The sequence below is a fragment of the Colletotrichum jinshuiense genome, chromosome 4, assembly GCF_051148585.1.
Source record: "Colletotrichum jinshuiense chromosome 4, complete sequence".
NCBI classification, from domain to species: Eukaryota; Fungi; Ascomycota; class Sordariomycetes; order Glomerellales; family Glomerellaceae; genus Colletotrichum; species Colletotrichum jinshuiense.
The window spans coordinates 2,593,052-2,608,372 of record NC_139311.1 but is presented as its reverse complement, the minus strand read 5'-3'; the positions used below and the strand labels follow the sequence as shown (position 1 = coordinate 2,608,372).

At 52.2% G+C, this 15,321-nt stretch overlaps 6 protein-coding genes across 6 annotated transcripts; 3 read left to right on the top strand and 3 right to left on the bottom strand.

Moving 5' to 3' along the window:
• Positions 1-1,999: 1,999 nt before the first annotated feature.
• Positions 2,000-3,448, top strand: EsH8_IV_000656 (chaperonin 10-like protein; the record flags this gene model as incomplete). Its single annotated transcript, XM_083265546.1, has 7 exons — positions 2,000-2,081; positions 2,153-2,207; positions 2,264-2,410; positions 2,470-3,031; positions 3,088-3,116; positions 3,173-3,265; positions 3,352-3,448. The coding sequence occupies 7 exons, from the start codon at positions 2,000-2,002 to the stop codon at positions 3,446-3,448; spliced, it is 1,065 nt and encodes a 354-aa protein (XP_083124441.1).
• A 133-nt stretch (positions 3,449-3,581) lies between these two features.
• On the bottom strand, positions 3,582-4,052 carry EsH8_IV_000655 (tRNA-splicing endonuclease subunit Sen15; the record flags this gene model as incomplete). Its single annotated transcript, XM_083265545.1, has 1 exon — positions 3,582-4,052. The coding sequence occupies one exon, from the start codon at positions 4,050-4,052 to the stop codon at positions 3,582-3,584; it is 471 nt and encodes a 156-aa protein (XP_083124440.1).
• Positions 4,053-6,669: 2,617 nt separating this feature from the next.
• Positions 6,670-7,716, top strand: EsH8_IV_000654 (DUF2985 domain-containing protein; the record flags this gene model as incomplete). Its single annotated transcript, XM_083265544.1, has 1 exon — positions 6,670-7,716. The coding sequence occupies one exon, from the start codon at positions 6,670-6,672 to the stop codon at positions 7,714-7,716; it is 1,047 nt and encodes a 348-aa protein (XP_083124439.1).
• A 902-nt stretch (positions 7,717-8,618) lies between these two features.
• Positions 8,619-10,005, top strand: EsH8_IV_000653 (uncharacterized protein; the record flags this gene model as incomplete). The annotated part of the gene is made up of 3 exons (XM_083265543.1): positions 8,619-8,702; positions 8,805-9,685; positions 9,738-10,005. 3 exons carry the CDS (start codon positions 8,619-8,621, stop codon positions 10,003-10,005), a joined length of 1,233 nt encoding a protein of 410 aa, XP_083124438.1.
• Positions 10,006-10,546: 541 nt separating this feature from the next.
• EsH8_IV_000652 (Yippee/Mis18) lies at positions 10,547-11,018 on the bottom strand (the record flags this gene model as incomplete). The annotated part of the gene is made up of 2 exons (XM_083265542.1): positions 10,547-10,780; positions 10,920-11,018. The coding sequence occupies 2 exons, from the start codon at positions 11,016-11,018 to the stop codon at positions 10,547-10,549; spliced, it is 333 nt and encodes a 110-aa protein (XP_083124437.1).
• A 902-nt stretch (positions 11,019-11,920) lies between these two features.
• On the bottom strand, positions 11,921-13,823 carry EsH8_IV_000651 (ferric reductase like transmembrane component-domain-containing protein; the record flags this gene model as incomplete). Its single annotated transcript, XM_083265541.1, has 3 exons — positions 11,921-12,982; positions 13,033-13,254; positions 13,356-13,823. 3 exons carry the CDS (start codon positions 13,821-13,823, stop codon positions 11,921-11,923), a joined length of 1,752 nt encoding a protein of 583 aa, XP_083124436.1.
• Between the last annotated feature and the right edge of the window lie 1,498 nt (positions 13,824-15,321).

The following is a 15,321-nucleotide window of genomic DNA, read 5'->3' as shown; positions in this document are numbered from 1 at the left end:
CAGGTGCAGGGTGCAGGTGCAGGTGCAGCTCTCATTTCCCCACTCCCCACCCTCTCCAAAGAACCCCCTCTTAGAGCCTGACGCTATGATTGGACTCTTGCAGCACGGCAGTCCAATGGGGATGCTGGCAGCTCAGATGCTCCATTAGAGTCCCCATCAGGGCCCGCGATTGACCCACGCATCTAAAAAGCATCCAAGCCGCTAAGCCTCTAAGCCTCAATCCGCTAGACAGATCAGCCAAGGTGGGGCTTCTTGAGGCCTTTGATTGGACAAGACGACAAAGCCAAGAAAGGGACGCCATCCCAGCCCTTGGGGTTTGTGTCTAGAAACTGGAGATGCGTCGAGCCGTCTAGCCATCGGAAACCCGCCAGCTCAGCCCGGCACGTCCCTGCCTTGTGTCCTGGATCATGGGCCTGGGCCCGAGTTTGGATGCCATCAGGCAAGCGCGCGCGGTCTGCATAAAAGCCCTCACCTCACACGATGGTAGCATAAAACAGGATGGAAATGGGAGAGTCATAAACGCAAATCAGAGCCAACCGCTCGGAAAACCACGATTGAACCTTTCCGTGCGCAGGGGTTCCATCTCCTTTCCAATTAATCATTTGTGGTGGAATAATATACGCAATTTGAGCTGATTCGCAGGAGGTGAATGAGTAAGGACCCTAAAGTGAGTGGGCTAATTATACTGGTGCACAGCGTGTGGTAAGGTGATCGAAGGAACTGGAGGGAGAGAGCGGAGCGAGGTAATACCCCGCTTCCCACGGTGCCTAGGTCCGTCCCACTCTCGGCTCGGCTGCTCTCACCAAAGGCAGCCAACATTACAGTGCCTCATAGCAAACATTCTTCGGTAAAGAAAAAGCAGATGCGGTGCCGATTCTCGGCACCAAACTCCCCCGCGTTTTCCCCATATATGAGAAGTATTCATGTACGAAAAATAAATAAAGAAACATTACAACCCCCCGCCGAAGACTAAAGAACACAAAGGAAAGAATGGCTTGGTCTTCCTTGCCCATCAACATCCACCCTTGATATCCTGATGCCTTGATACAACGGATTCTGTCCCATGTCATCATATCGCCAAGGCGGTGTGCCCTGAGGCGCTTTCAATACGGTGACCCTCAAGGGACTTTTGACCCCTACCTCCCACATTACCCCAGACGAGGTTCTTCAGCGGAAGGGCGGTCCCTTCCATGAAAAACTTTTGCTCATTCATCATAGACTAAATTCGGGAATGTGGCAACCGCCTCAAGGTTTTACTTGTTAATTAACATGAGCCTCAACCTGTGACATGACGCACCCAAAACAGCACCCTCCATGTCTACCCATCTCATTTCCCCTGGATGAGGAAGGGCAAAAGCCAAGCATTTGATGTGCAGCTGACTTGGAATATTCATGCCATGAAATGAGGTTGAATTACATCGTAATACATGCATGTATAACTATCACCACTAAGCACAGGTTTGACAATATCTAAGCTCAGTCGCCGTACTCCGACGTGGCTCAGAATGTATGCTCCGCGCCGTGCCACTGCTTGTTCCTGTTTACCAGGCTGTACATTATGAAGCTGATATTGCACCCATCAAACATAAGCCCAGCAGACCTGTGGTGAGTTCTGTTTCCATATCTCTGTAGCACCCGACGGTATGCGTGCGTGCTCGCACGGTGATGATCCCATGAACAGGAGCGACAACGGAGCCGAGGCGCATAGAAATGGAGCTGAGATGCAATGGCATTAACTGGGCGAGGCACTCGGCTCGATTAGGGTGGAGATGCATTTGAGTACCTCACCACACACCACCACCACCATCACTTGCTTTCGTCATCACCATCACCACAGTATCCTTTGCTAGCTGCCTCGGCTTCTCTTTGCTCCTCACTACCACTGCTTTACTACACCATTATAACAGTGCAGAGGTTGCACTACAACGCAACCCAACTTTAGTCCCTCGACCGCCATCTCTGTCTTGTGTGACTCAGGCCTTTCTATTCCGACCCCGCAATGCCCCCCTCAGGTTCAATGCTTGCTGTTGTCTTCAACGGGCCGCAAAACGTGTCCGTGGAAGAACGCCCAATCCCTACCAGTCCGTCAACCCATGCCGCCACCATTTGCTGTCTGTTTTCAGCTGCCACGGCTCACTGACCAAACCACCAGTCCAGGATGAAGGTGACATAATTGTCAAGGTCCAGGCAACTGCACTGTGCGGCTCGTATGGCACCTAGTCCCCTCTTACCGTCTGCTAGTTTCCTTCTGATCCTGTTTTAGGGAGCTGCATGTCTTCCGTGGCCACCAGCCATCTGAAACGGGCTTTATCATGGGCCACGAGTTCACCGGCACAGTCGTCGAGAAGGGTGCCGCCGTCACCTCCTTGAATGTTGGTGATCGGGTCGTCTCTCCTTTCACCTCATCTTGGTGAGTCATCAGGAATTCCACTTGCGGCAGTCGCCGACCCTTACCCCTTTTATTCTTAGCATGCAATGCTTTTATTGCAAGAACGGTTACACTTCCCGCTGCGTTCGAAGCAAGCTTTTCGGTTGCGGTGCCTTGGATGGTGGACAAGCCGAATACGTGCGTGTCCCTGACGCCGATGGAACTGCTATGAAGGCCCCGAGCACAATTTCCGACAATGCTCTGGTAGTCATGGCAGACATTTGGCCGACAGGCTTCTTCGGTGCCAAGTCTGGCTTTGGCTTGCTCAAGGAGGAAGAGAGGTTGAACGCTACCGCTGTTGTTATCGGATGCGGCCCCGTTGGCCTCTGTGCCGTCATCTCGGCCCTTGAGTATCGCCCTAAGCACCTCTTTGCTATTGACAGTGTGGACAGCCGCCTGGAGCTTGCGAAGAGCCTTGGGGCAGAACCATTGAACTTCAAAACGGACCGTGCCGGAATGGAGAGACGAATCAAAGAGGTGACAGAGGGCCGTGGAGCTGACGTCGTGATCGAAGTCGTGGGACTGAGTCCTGCGCTGAGGACTGCTTTCGATATCGTGAGACCGTGGGGTGTCATTAGCAGCATCGGAGTCCACAATGGCGAGGTGAGAATCGACCCAGGCCATATAATCATGAAACATATTGCTGATGAACGAACTAGATTCCGTGGACGGGAACCGAGGCATATGGGTAAAGTGCAGCCAGCCCCATTGTCGACGGGACCACAGAGCTGACTGCAACCACAGGAAGAATTTAAGGCTACAAATGGGCCGTTGTCCTGTCCGGGCCATCTTCCCCGAGGCTCTCGCTCTACTGGAAAAGAGGCAGGATAAGCTTGGGTAAGCGTTGCCTTGCCTAGTCGACAGCCCTTCAGTCTTCGGGGCAGCAGATTTCTTCCCCTTCTTCGGAAACTGACGTCGACCAGGTTCATGTTTGACCGTATCATGCCATTGCGCGAGGCTGTTGAGGGATATGCGTTGTTCGACCAGATGAAGGTCCAGAAGGTCATCTTCACTCCCTGAGTAGGTGTCTGAGGCTGCGGGAAACATATCGGAGCGGCAAACCGTCGGGAGTGCTCAGGTAACTAGGACAAGGCCCGTACACCCTGTGGCTAGAAAAAACCCTGCATCTTGTGAAGATATCGCATTCAACATCTTAATTCTGCCTCGGCTTCACAATACCCTCATGCATGAGGTAATATGAAACTGTCGAGTCATCGTGAACAACAGCGAGCAGCAGTCTTTTTTGGCGATCCGCGCCGCGCCAATCTCGTTTTGAAGCCGCATCGGAGCTCAGTGTCGGGCTAATTTGGTGAGGCAAAGCGTCGAGAGAATCGAAGATGGTTGCAAACGAGCCCAGTGTCCATTGTTCACTCAGGTGAACGGGCAAAACCCATTCGTACTCAGGTGCCTGGTTTGGACGCTTTCCAGTTGTCTGTTCCACTTCCAAGGCTTCGATTTGTTCGTCAGGGTGCATGTAGAGCCGACTAGGTGGAAGGCCAGTAATGATGGGCCGCGGTCGGGGTTTCCCATCATTACGGACCTCAACGTCGGTCCAGTCATGCTGGTCTTGAAGATTGCCAAGCACCAGGCTGGTGAGACGGGCGAGATGCTCAGCCGTGCCCATTGTAAACCTATAATAATAATAATATTATTATTATTAAAAGTTGATCGTTTCCCAAGGCGCAGGTGTTGAGGCTGAGTAGGTTCCGCTGGTTTTGTATGATTGAGGTCTAGTGGGATGGTAATGAAAGGCAGTCATGATGGGAGAGGCAACCGCTGATGCCGTGAAGAGTTCTCAAGGTCCTCAGGTGGGTGGGCTCTGGGCGGAAGGTTGGCGAGCCAATCAAGTTTCACAAGCGCTGGAGCTAGACTAGGCATGTACGTTCCTGGGTTAGGCTCAGGGTGACGGTGGGTTCTGGGCAGCTGCCATAAGCGAGCACGTGGAGGCAGGCCACGTTCCAAAATATATATCCTAAGACAAGTTTAATATCGAGTGACCTCTGCCATAAACCTAGTATATTCACTTACCCGAACATGTGCACATCTGAGGGAATCTGCTAGAAGCCCGCATGATTCGGAAGCCCGGGAGTGGTCATTCCCAGATAAAGAATTAAATAACAATCCAGCAGGAAACCTGAACTCTGAGGGAAAACCCCGAGTATATCCATATAGGGCTTGAAAGCCCATTGCCCAGTCTCTAGATTCGGGCATATATATCGCATAGCACCCTCGGGCTCTCCGCTTGAAGCATAAAACATCAAGTTCTTAATAGATAGATGCGGTATTCCGGGTGTGTGTGTCTTGATGTACTATAGTAACAGCTCTATAAAAGGAAGTCTGGGTTCCTTCCGGCTGGGCTCTACGGCCTGGAGCAAGCAATTGTACCTTGTGGGCTTCTCTATTCCCCGACATGGAGGCGGCGAGCCATGTCTTTTCTGAGGCTACGTCTGGCCGAGGCTCTAGGCTTTGGTTAGACAATTGCGGGGGCTCCCATCCTATTACCGCCCACCCCCAAGGCTCATCTCCGCCGTATGCCCAAATTCTTCAAGCCAAGACGGACCCCAAAGCACGAAAATCATCAAAGATTTGTCCGCTCATATGCACTATTTATAGCCATGCTTCCAGCGAGAGGTTGCATGGACAAAACAAAGCCATACCTACTCTTGTATATGTGTTGGTTGTTGCGCGGCTAACGAAAGTCAAGGCTATTCCTGGAGAGGCCTTTGAAGTGAGAAGCATTCGGTTTTTGCGCCTTGTTCGTCCGATCACGGATGGCTTGGTGAAGCGAGAGAGCGAACAGTGTTGCGTGTTTGGCCACGAGAGACAGAACTATTCAAGTAAGACAGAACGCATTAATACCTACACTAGAGACGCATTGGGGCAAGACGATACATTTACTTGTTGTTGTGAAGCATTCAATTCACTCGGGACAAAGCCTTATGCCCACATCAGTGAATGTCCAACGGGGTGTCAGTAACTCAAATTAATGTCTGTGAGACAACGCAAGCCGCAGTTCAATATAACACGCATATTCGGGCCCCCTGTCGACCTACGTCAACTGGAGGCTGTTGGTCCAACCAGCGGTCGTAGCTTGGGGCAACTGCTGCGCGCACGTTACGGGTTCTGTCCCGTCATGAGTACGTAGGTACGTAGATTGAGCTCTTGAAGTAAGTGGCTACGGTGCAAATGCCAGATTCCAAGGGCAGGGCGTGCACATGTTTTCCCCGGTGGTCTGACCTCACTGCGCGTTCAGGTTCTGCAACAGACACCAGTCTTCACACACTGGCAACGGCCACAGCACCGGGAGTACGCGTATTGACGTAAGGATCCAATTTTTGAGACGGCTATTCGGTGGTCCTGGCCACTGCTGTTTCCATACAGATCGAGTCCCATTGGCTCCAACTCCGTCGCATCTCTTTGCTAGCCTTTGGGTCGCCTTCAGAAGCAACAAATGCACAGACGGTTAGTTTATGCCCTTGCCTCCCTAAGGTAGTCCCGCCCTCCATCGTCGTCATCATCATCATCCCCCCGGCCATCAAATCTGCCATTACCACAGCCACCACCCGCCCCTTTCTCGCTCCCGCTCCCGTTCAACTCAGCCCGCTTCCCACCAAGTTCTACTTTATCCTTCCCCTGTCGCGTAGTTACGCTTTTCTCTGCCAACTCCACACGCTAAATCTGCCATGATCGGTCTGCCTCTTTCTCTTTCTTGACAAAAAACCCTCGACACTTCTGCCTCCGTTTCGCCACTTTCTGTCGCGTCTTGATACTCTCAGATACCCTACACATTTTTCTGTACCTAACTTCCTTTATCCTACTTGTACAGCCATTTTGCTACCAGCCCTCTTCACCTGTGCACTGCTGCTGTCTTACTTCTGCTCACGGCCCCTAACACATCGTCATCCATTTCGGTCTGGGCAGTTGCTCGTTTTACGGTCCTCACCCCGACAAGTTGACACCCGCCGACACATTTTATATCCCCTGCCCGCCCTGTTCCTGCGAATTCAACAGTTGCCTGACTTCCGAGTTATTGCGCTTCAAGTCAACCGAAACCGAACCATCACAAGCGACTTCGGCGAAAATCCAGTGGATTACGACGGGATTCTGTTTCGGCGACCGTTAAAAAACCTCGTGTCCCAAAGCATCATTGCCTCCGGAGGCGGTCTATCAAACGCCCGAACGACGCTCATTATTAAACACTTCCGCCGCATATTTCGAGCCATCCTAGCAGTCTACCCTCCATGTCTCGTCCAGGGTCACCGCTGGATAAGAGCGAGAAGGAGAGGAATGTGCCCCTAGACCAATCGACTACCGACTCAAAACTCTCAGACACGCACAAGCACAGCGAGGATAGGAAGCATGACGTTGACGGAGCCGAAAGGATACCCACGAGCGCCGCCTCAGCAACCGTAGCCACCGCCGAACGCGACTTACACGAACCATACGAAAATGGCTATCACTTCCCGCCGGCGCACTCATGGGGCCAGTCCTGGAGAATAGGGGCGAAGGCTTTCTGGAAGTACACATGTACTCCACTCGGGTTTTTTGTTGTTCTCTACGGACTTAATGTCGTGGCATGGGGTGGCATGTTGTTCTTGTTGCTTTGCAACGCTGCGCCAGCCATGTGCTATCCGACGTGTGGCGACATCAATTCTCCACGCCGAAAGTGGATCGAATGGGACTCCCAGATTCTCAACGCCCTCTTCTGTGTAACAGGTTTTGGCCTGGCGCCCTGGAGGTTCCGCGACCTATACTTCCTGCTGCAGTATCGCATTTTGAAGAAGCCACAAGCACTTGGCCGCCTGGCTGGGATTCACCGCGGATGGTTCCGGTTGCCCGGATCAGAACAACTCCCGATTCATATTGGTCCCAAGAACGTAGTTGAGTTATTGGGGGATCGGCCGTTGCTACACATTCCACATCCGGAGAATGCAATTCCGGACCCGCCCCTCACCGGTGTTCGAGCGCCGCCCACGGCAATCTGGAAGATGGACTTTGTCATCTGGTTCAATGTGTGGAACACCTTTTTGCAGTGTGTTCTCTCTGGGTTCATGTGGGGAATGAACAGATACGACCGACCAAGTTGGTCTACAGGCCTATTCGTCGCCCTTGCCTGCTTAGCGGCTGCCGTGGGAGGATTGATGATGTTTTTCGAGGGCAAGAAGGTTAAGAGCATAGAAGGAGTGCCGGTCAGCAAAGAGGATGAGGAGCGCCTGGCAAAGGACAAGGAGCTGGGAATCCAACACTACAACAACATCAAGGACAAGAAGCCCAAGCAAAAGAATTAGGCTGTCCCAGAGACCTTTCTATATGCGTACACGAATAATAACATCAGTCCAAGCAGTCCCATGCTATGGAACCACAACCAGTGCAAGTTTTCGTGAAAAGTAGATTCCGCTACCTAATCATGGTTGCTGACTATGATGTAAGTGGTGCAGGACGTTTCCACGCGTAAGGCAACCCGAAACATAGTGAGATCCTCATAGATAATCCCCGACGATGTGACCAGGAATTACAACCTTCAATTTTTGCCGTGAAGTAAAATGACCTTGTCGCACACTTCCGACAACTCGTCAGGCCTATTCAAACATACAAAGGGGCATCATCTTATCAGGCATTGCAGCTATCGGGGGCTGTACATAACTCTCATTCGCATTTTCCTATTCTTTAAATTTACCTCGGTCAAAGAAGGCAGGCTATACTGCATAAATTGTTATTCTCGCACGGCCTAAACCACCTCTATTCTCTGGGCATGGTTGGTTAGTAGGAGTCACATGGGGAGCATCATCGGCTCCGCAAGGCGCCGCGCTAGTCAAGGCCAAAGGCATGCCTACACCTGCCCTGAGGCTGCCTTAACTATATCCGGAAACTCGGACTAGGTCCTGTGAGATAGTGCGCTTGCGGGGTGCAACGCACCTAAGGTACCCACTGATAAGCCGCTCAACCGCTCGCTCGCTCGACAGGCGCCGAGTCTGTTCTCCTACTGTTGCTGCAATCGCTACTACGTCCTCTGCGCGTTGGAGTGGTGGATTACTTGTCCCTCAAACACATATTTCTTCCTTCTACCGATCCCAAATCGTCGCTGCGCAACATTGACTTCTTTCGAGGAACGGTCGGTTCGGCTCCTCTTCCATTCCCTCCCCCTATCGCCATCTTCCCGCCGTAGTTTGACTCGACAGGCTTATCCAACATGGCGTCGCGGGCTCTCATCCCCTTCCTCGTAGCCATGATGCTATTGACGGGAGTTTGTAACACCCTTCTTACCAAGTATCAGGTATGCTCTAGATCATGTCACTCCCGCCTCTGTCGCAAGTCTACTGGTCTACGGAGATGTTATGCTATGCTCATCTGCCTAACCTCATTTGCCCATCAATAGGACATGCAATGCGTCCGCAACTGCGATGCGAAGGACCCCACGAAACGAGCCTATTTCAATCAACCCGTTCTGCAGACGGCACAGATGTTTGTTGGAGAGATGGGCTGCTGGCTGGTGGTCGGCCTGATGAGCCTTTACCGTCGCTACGGCCCTGGAGCATCCCCCGCTGCCAATGGCTACGAGGCTGTCAACACAAACGATACTGACGCCGCCGACGCCCTTCTCTCCAACAACAACCAAGACAGGATCCCGAAATCACAAGGAGATGCGGGCGTTCTGCGTGGTTACCGTATCCTCCTGCTGGCCCTCCCAGCGGTGTGTGATATCCTGGGTACGACACTGATGAACATCGGTCTTTTGCTAGTGGTTGCCTCAATTTACCAGATGACTAGAGGTGCTCTCGTGCTCTTCGTTGGTGTGTTCAGCGTCGTCTTTCTCAAGAGACGGCTTTTCCTGTTCCACTGGGTATCTCTTGCCGGTGTGGTCTTAGGGGTTGCAATCGTCGGCTTGGCCGGGGCCATCTACCATGAGGATAAGAGCAAGACGGAAAGCATCGCCGCTGATGGTTCCCCAGAATCCAGCGCCTTCCTGACCGTCATCGGCGTTCTGCTCATCGCTGGAGCTCAAATCTTCACCGCGACGCAGTTCGTGCTTGAGGAATGGATTTTGGAGCAATCAAATATTGAGCCCATCAGGGTTGTTGGATGGGAAGGTCTTTTTGGTCTTGTTGTTACTGTTTTTGGCATGATCGTCTTACACTTTGCTGTTGGGCGTACCGACGCTGGACGCAACGGATACTTCGACATGGCCGAAGGCTGGAGACAGGTTACAGAACACAAAGTCATTGGCCTGTCCAGCATCCTAATTATGATTAGCATCGGGTAAGTTCCCTGGATCATCTCGGAGTCGATTCTTACTGATTGTATTGCTTAGCGGATTCAACTTTTTCGGACTATCGGTCACTAGGAGTGTCAGTGCTACATCAAGATCTACCATTGATACCTGCAGGACGCTCTTTATCTGGATCGTATCACTCGGGCTGCACTGGGAGACTTTCAAATGGCTTCAAGTTGTCGGTTTTGCATTGCTTGTCTACTTTACCTTCCTCTTCAACGGAATTGTGCAGCCCCCTTTCAAGTTCATGGTCCCCGACGAAGAGGTGGAGGAGCTGCTGCCGGAGGAGCCGATTGAGCATCAGTAAGCTGTCAGCGTCACAGTATAAAATACGAAAGTGCAATTAGTGGGCTTGAGTTGAATGCTGAATGAGCATTGTTTGTTTATGATGTAACTTGAACCCTATCGGGCTATAGGGAGACCATTGTAGCCGGTGCACTAGACTGGAAATGCAAACACAGGCTCTTGTATCAAAATAGAACTTTATTGAGCTTGAATCAGAGACAAGAAGAAGCCCATACCCGCAATCGAACACCGTTCTCCAGCCTTCTGATGTAGCCTTAGACCCAATCAATGTACTCGCCTACTCTACATCATCTGTGGCCATGCCAGCAACCTTGGCGAGCGGCTAGCTAAAACCCCAGTCACCCAAGTTCTCTGTCTCTTGTCGTTGAAAGGCAATACCAAAGCAAAGAAAGCCCAAGGATGAGGCGACATATCCCAAACACCAAAAAACGCCGTCAGGATGCAAGGCGTCGTGTTGCCCTTCCGATACCAATAGCAAAACCCCCTATCCAATAGGAGCTTCCACCTCTAGACCGCCACTCCTCTGCCGATGATAGTGAAGCTTAGGTGACATTGCAGAGCAGCTCGGCCTCAAGAATGAACTTCCCCTCCTTGTACTTCTCCGTCGCTTCGTATGCCTTGTCATACTTCCAGCCGACAGTCTCCTTGCACTGTTTGCAGGTGATGTCGCGGACAATATGGCGTCCTGTTGTCATGTTGCGCTCGCTCGGCTCGCCCGTCTCGATGTTCACAACCGTGTTGAATAGGTAGGCTTTGCCATGCTGGCCTCGAAAGTTCTGAACATGCAGATATGATCGTTAGCAAATAAACACACAACAGCAACAATGACAAAGCTCATTTAGTATCTCCTTTGCGCTCCTTGCCAACTTCTTTGAGCAGTATGGGATATTATGGAGCACATCGCTGCGGACGTACCCGGCTGATGATGTCCTCGTGGTTTGACAGATGCGCTTTGCAGGTCTTGCAGCCGTAGACCTTGCTGCTATTAAGGTATGTATTGTATGCCAAGCCCATGATACGCAGGCCTCCCTATGGAGGCAGTTGTGCGGGGGAGGGAGATGGTCGGATAGGCTTGCCGTGGGCGTGTGGACGAGCTACAGGATAGTGTTGTATTTGGCTCGCCTTGTAGATGTTGCCGAAGCGGCTAGGTTGAAGCTTCTTTTGGCAGTGCTCAGCTGACAAGGAGAAGTAAGAGAGATTTGTTGTGTCGGCCGGTATTGTCAAGCCGCGGTCTGGTGGGCTTGTGCTGGCTTGCAAGTCGTGAGAAGGAGGCGGAGACGGCGGGTGCAAGGCGAGGGATGGGAGCGTAAGGTGAGGTAATGCCGAGGCAGTGTAAAATGATGGTATAGCTAGCTAGCTCACTGGGTTTGCTCAGTGCCCTCCTGGAAGCGCCAGTCTGGTCCGTGTCGGATGTCAGCAACGTTCGATTTACTTAGGATGGGGTCAGGCTGAGTTGAAACTGGTAAACCCCAAAGGACGCACTTGGTCGGCTGGACTTAATACAATGCACCTGACTGTCCGGCGGCTGTTGGCGGGTAAAACCACCTGATCTTTTAAGGTAAGGTAAGGTGTCTGAGTGACTGAAGTACTTGGTTTGCTCTTTGCTTCTCGGGCTATGGTTGGTTTCACTGATAAGGATAGGCACGGAGGAACCATGGGTGACGTATCCTAGCGGGTTACCCCGCTGTTTCTCTTAACTGTACGAAGCGGCGTATCTACACAGTACTACGGTTTATAGCGAACCCCTATATTTACATTGAACAATCCGTCCGCCCCGACCTTGGCTGCTTCCGGATTCTTGGCATGTTTGATTTGAACTGCCTTGACTTCTTGATTTGCTTGGAATTGTTTGAATGCTCATAGTGCATCAGAACGGTTGATGCATTGATGTTGCAACTGGGACAACCTTTCCTTGGTTACCATGAAAAGGCTTCCTCGTTGAAGTCGATAGCAGAGTCATGCTGGCGGTCGCGAACAGCGCGGCGAACCTCATCGCTGAGAGCGCCGGGGCCACAGACACTGATACCCATGGTACCAACCTGGGACTCCTGCTCGGCGCGAATGAGCGTCTCGATGTTGGGCCGGCCGGGGAACATCTGGACTGTGGACGACGGGCTGTGTATTTCCTTGGTTGACCGCGGCCGGCTGACAAAGAGCATGATGCGGAGAACGTCCCTGCGCCTCTCCATGGCCAGAATCTCAGTCATCCAGGGCCGGATCCATTCAAGATGCTCGGGGCTCTGGATGGTCCAGACAAGAATGACCCTTCTGGCAGCAACCGTTCCGTTGGCGTAGCCGGCGACGAGATCGCGGACGTGCGGGACCTGGTGAGTGATTCCGACACCCCCGGCAAAAAGCATGACGGTGCCATATGAGCGCATGCTGTGAAGTCCGCCGTAGGGTCCCTCTACCATGCATGTTGTGGTCATTTTACCCTCAGGACAGGCAGCAGCCTTGCGGTACAATGTATCGGTCATACCTGTCCGAGCACGGATGACAAAGGATATGGTGGTCTTGCGCATGGCCAGAATGTCTTGACGGTTGAGAGAGGCCTTCTCAGCCTCAGGATCCTCGGCCTCCTCACTCCACGCCACTGAGAAAGGGTGAGACTGCAGAAGGCTGATGGACGGCAAGTACATGTAGGCATGTTGGCCAGGTCCGAAGGTCCAGGGACGAGCCATGGTCACCGTGACACGGCAGGCGTTGCCGGGAAGAGCCTCGACGAGGGCCTTGCTGCCTCCACGTCCGAAGTTGCCGTAAAAGACACGGAGGGCGCGCCAGACACGGTCACCCGCCCAGAAGATGATGACTGGCCACATGTACTTAAGCTGGGGGAGAGCCTTCATCTGCAGGTGATACCAGGTACCGATCACAGCCGTGATGGCCAGCAAGATGTGAAGAAACTTGAAGGTCTCGTAAAAAGCGTGTCTAATGGGGCTAGATGCCTGGATGCCAATGGCAACAAAAGCGCAAGTGGCCTTTTCATGGTCAATTTCGTTCTAAAACTAATGTAAGGGACTTCACTTACGACAAAGCCGAAAAGCAAGAAAGGAACCGTCGTAGCCGACTTGATGGCAGCCTCCCAACCTTTGGTATTGGCAGTGTTGGCCATCCAAGCCAAGGTGTGAGCGAGAGCCTCGAGGATGACAATACGACCAAACCAACGGTGAAGCAGGTTAAAGGTGTCAAATGAGATGCCAAGCATCTTGATCAAAGGGTTGTTGCGCCCACCCATCAGGAACAATGGGATCTATACTCAGTCAGCCGATTGCGCACTCGTCGTTTGTCCCATGCTCCACAAGCAGGCAAAGGAAGGATATGCCCTTGCCAGGTAGGTTGGAAGTGACGCACCATGTTGACGACAGCCAAAGAACCGGTTCGGTTGCGGAGCTGCGAAGCTGCGGCGGAGAATGAGCCGGCGAAAGGGATGTTGATGACACAGAAAGCGACGTTGGTAGCCAGGTAGCCGGCAAGGAACAGCAGTTGAAGACGGCTGGGCAAGGTGCCGACATTGATGGCGCTACTGAGCTGAATTTCGCGATTGTGCCGCTTGCTAAAGATGGGAGCATAAAGGACGTTTCTCTTCATCCAAGAGACCTTTGAGTCGGATTCGGCGAAGTATCGCTGGTTGTCATTGTTCAGGCAGGCCACGGTACGAACGTATTTAACAATGACAGTCCAAACCCTCCAGATGATTACAGCTGCCGAGACACTGGCGCAGATGTAAAAAAGGTAGTTGGAGAGTGCCTTGTTCTCCAAGGCGGCATCAATAGCCGCTTGTTGCTCCTCGGGAGACTTTGTTGTACTACCACCGGCCATCGTGATGGATTTATTGACACGGAAGGTATAACACACTAAAACCAAAAGTTAAGAGGAAAATTTTCGTCGAGTTGTCGTCGCAGTTGGTGGTTGAAAGTCCAATATCAGCCAATCGTTGCCCAGCAAATCGAGATGAATATTGGAAATAGGAGGAAAGCGTAGCACGTTCGTACGTGGCAGAGGAAAAGCCGTCGGCAAGTAAAAGTTAGGAGATTCGAGTAGATAGTACGTCGTTCATGTGATGTGTTTTTTTGTCTTGTTTCTGTAGCTGGATTGGGAATATCTCGAAACCGGCACGATGGTACTTCCCAACGGGGTAGGCCGGCGGAAGAAAAACGTTGAAAGGTGCAGTCAATGCAAGGAATGGAAATGACGACAGGAAGAGAAAAAGAGACGTCTTTGATCCAAACGTCACTTAGGTCCAGGCCTTTGGGAGGAAAGAGTGAGAAAGGGAAGGACAAGAAGAGAATAGATGGCCGCGGTTGAGAGGGAGAGGGGTTGGGAAGAGAAAGGGAAGAAGTGAAGGAAGTGAGTCCAGATAAGTGAGACCAGTAAATGAGCGAGAGAGGCCGGTGATGTAAGTACCTAGCGGTCAATTTCCTGGAGAGTATACTTTGCGTAAAGTGATGGAAAACTAGTCGATCCCAGGCCATGTTGGTGCACACTTGGTGCCGCTGGGTAGGGGGTGGTGTGGAGGCGTGTGAAGTGATACGACCCCAGTCGACGAAGACTAAAACACCATTTCCACAACCCAGAGGATACCGGGTCCACAGGTGTGGGTGTCCCCAGATACGTAGTGTGGTGTATCCGTTACCCTAGGGCTAGCAGGGCACGAACGAACAGCAGGTGACGAATTGAATGCGACGTTGAGAGCGTCGACAGAGTCGAACAGAGAAGACAAGGCACAAGTCAGATCGGGACGAGGCGTGGCCTCCTCTGGGTCATGCAGGGCGATGCATGGCCAGCGCAGGCCTCGACAGGGTTAGCCTGGGCAAGGGAGTCCGAATTCGTTAACGGCACCCGTACGGCAGTTGGAGGAGGATTTGGTATTGCGTGTCAACCCTGAACAGCGGCGATTAACCAAAATTCAGAATCCCGCCAGCCAGCATCGACAACTAATAACACCCCCTAGCCATCACCCCCTTTGCCGGCCGAGATGGGAGGAGGGATTGAACTTGAACTTGCGAGGACAGGATGGCATGGCGCAAGAGTGGATGACAGTGAGCAGGGCTCAAGGGCGGACGGCAGGGATCAAGGGGTTTGCAATGCCTCTAGATCAAGGAGCGGCGACGCAGGGGAACGCTTAGGACGGATACCTGGCTCGGGAGTACCTACGATTGCGGCGTTCTAAGAGGAGAGAGGCAAGGCTCAGCACTATACCTGGATCAGACAATTCTTTCCTTCTTCCCGTCTTGCCTGGTGCCACTGCTGTACCCGGCCCGTGCTGATGTTTCTTTTGGTGGTTATCGCCTTGCTGAAATGCCAGGAAGTACTTTAT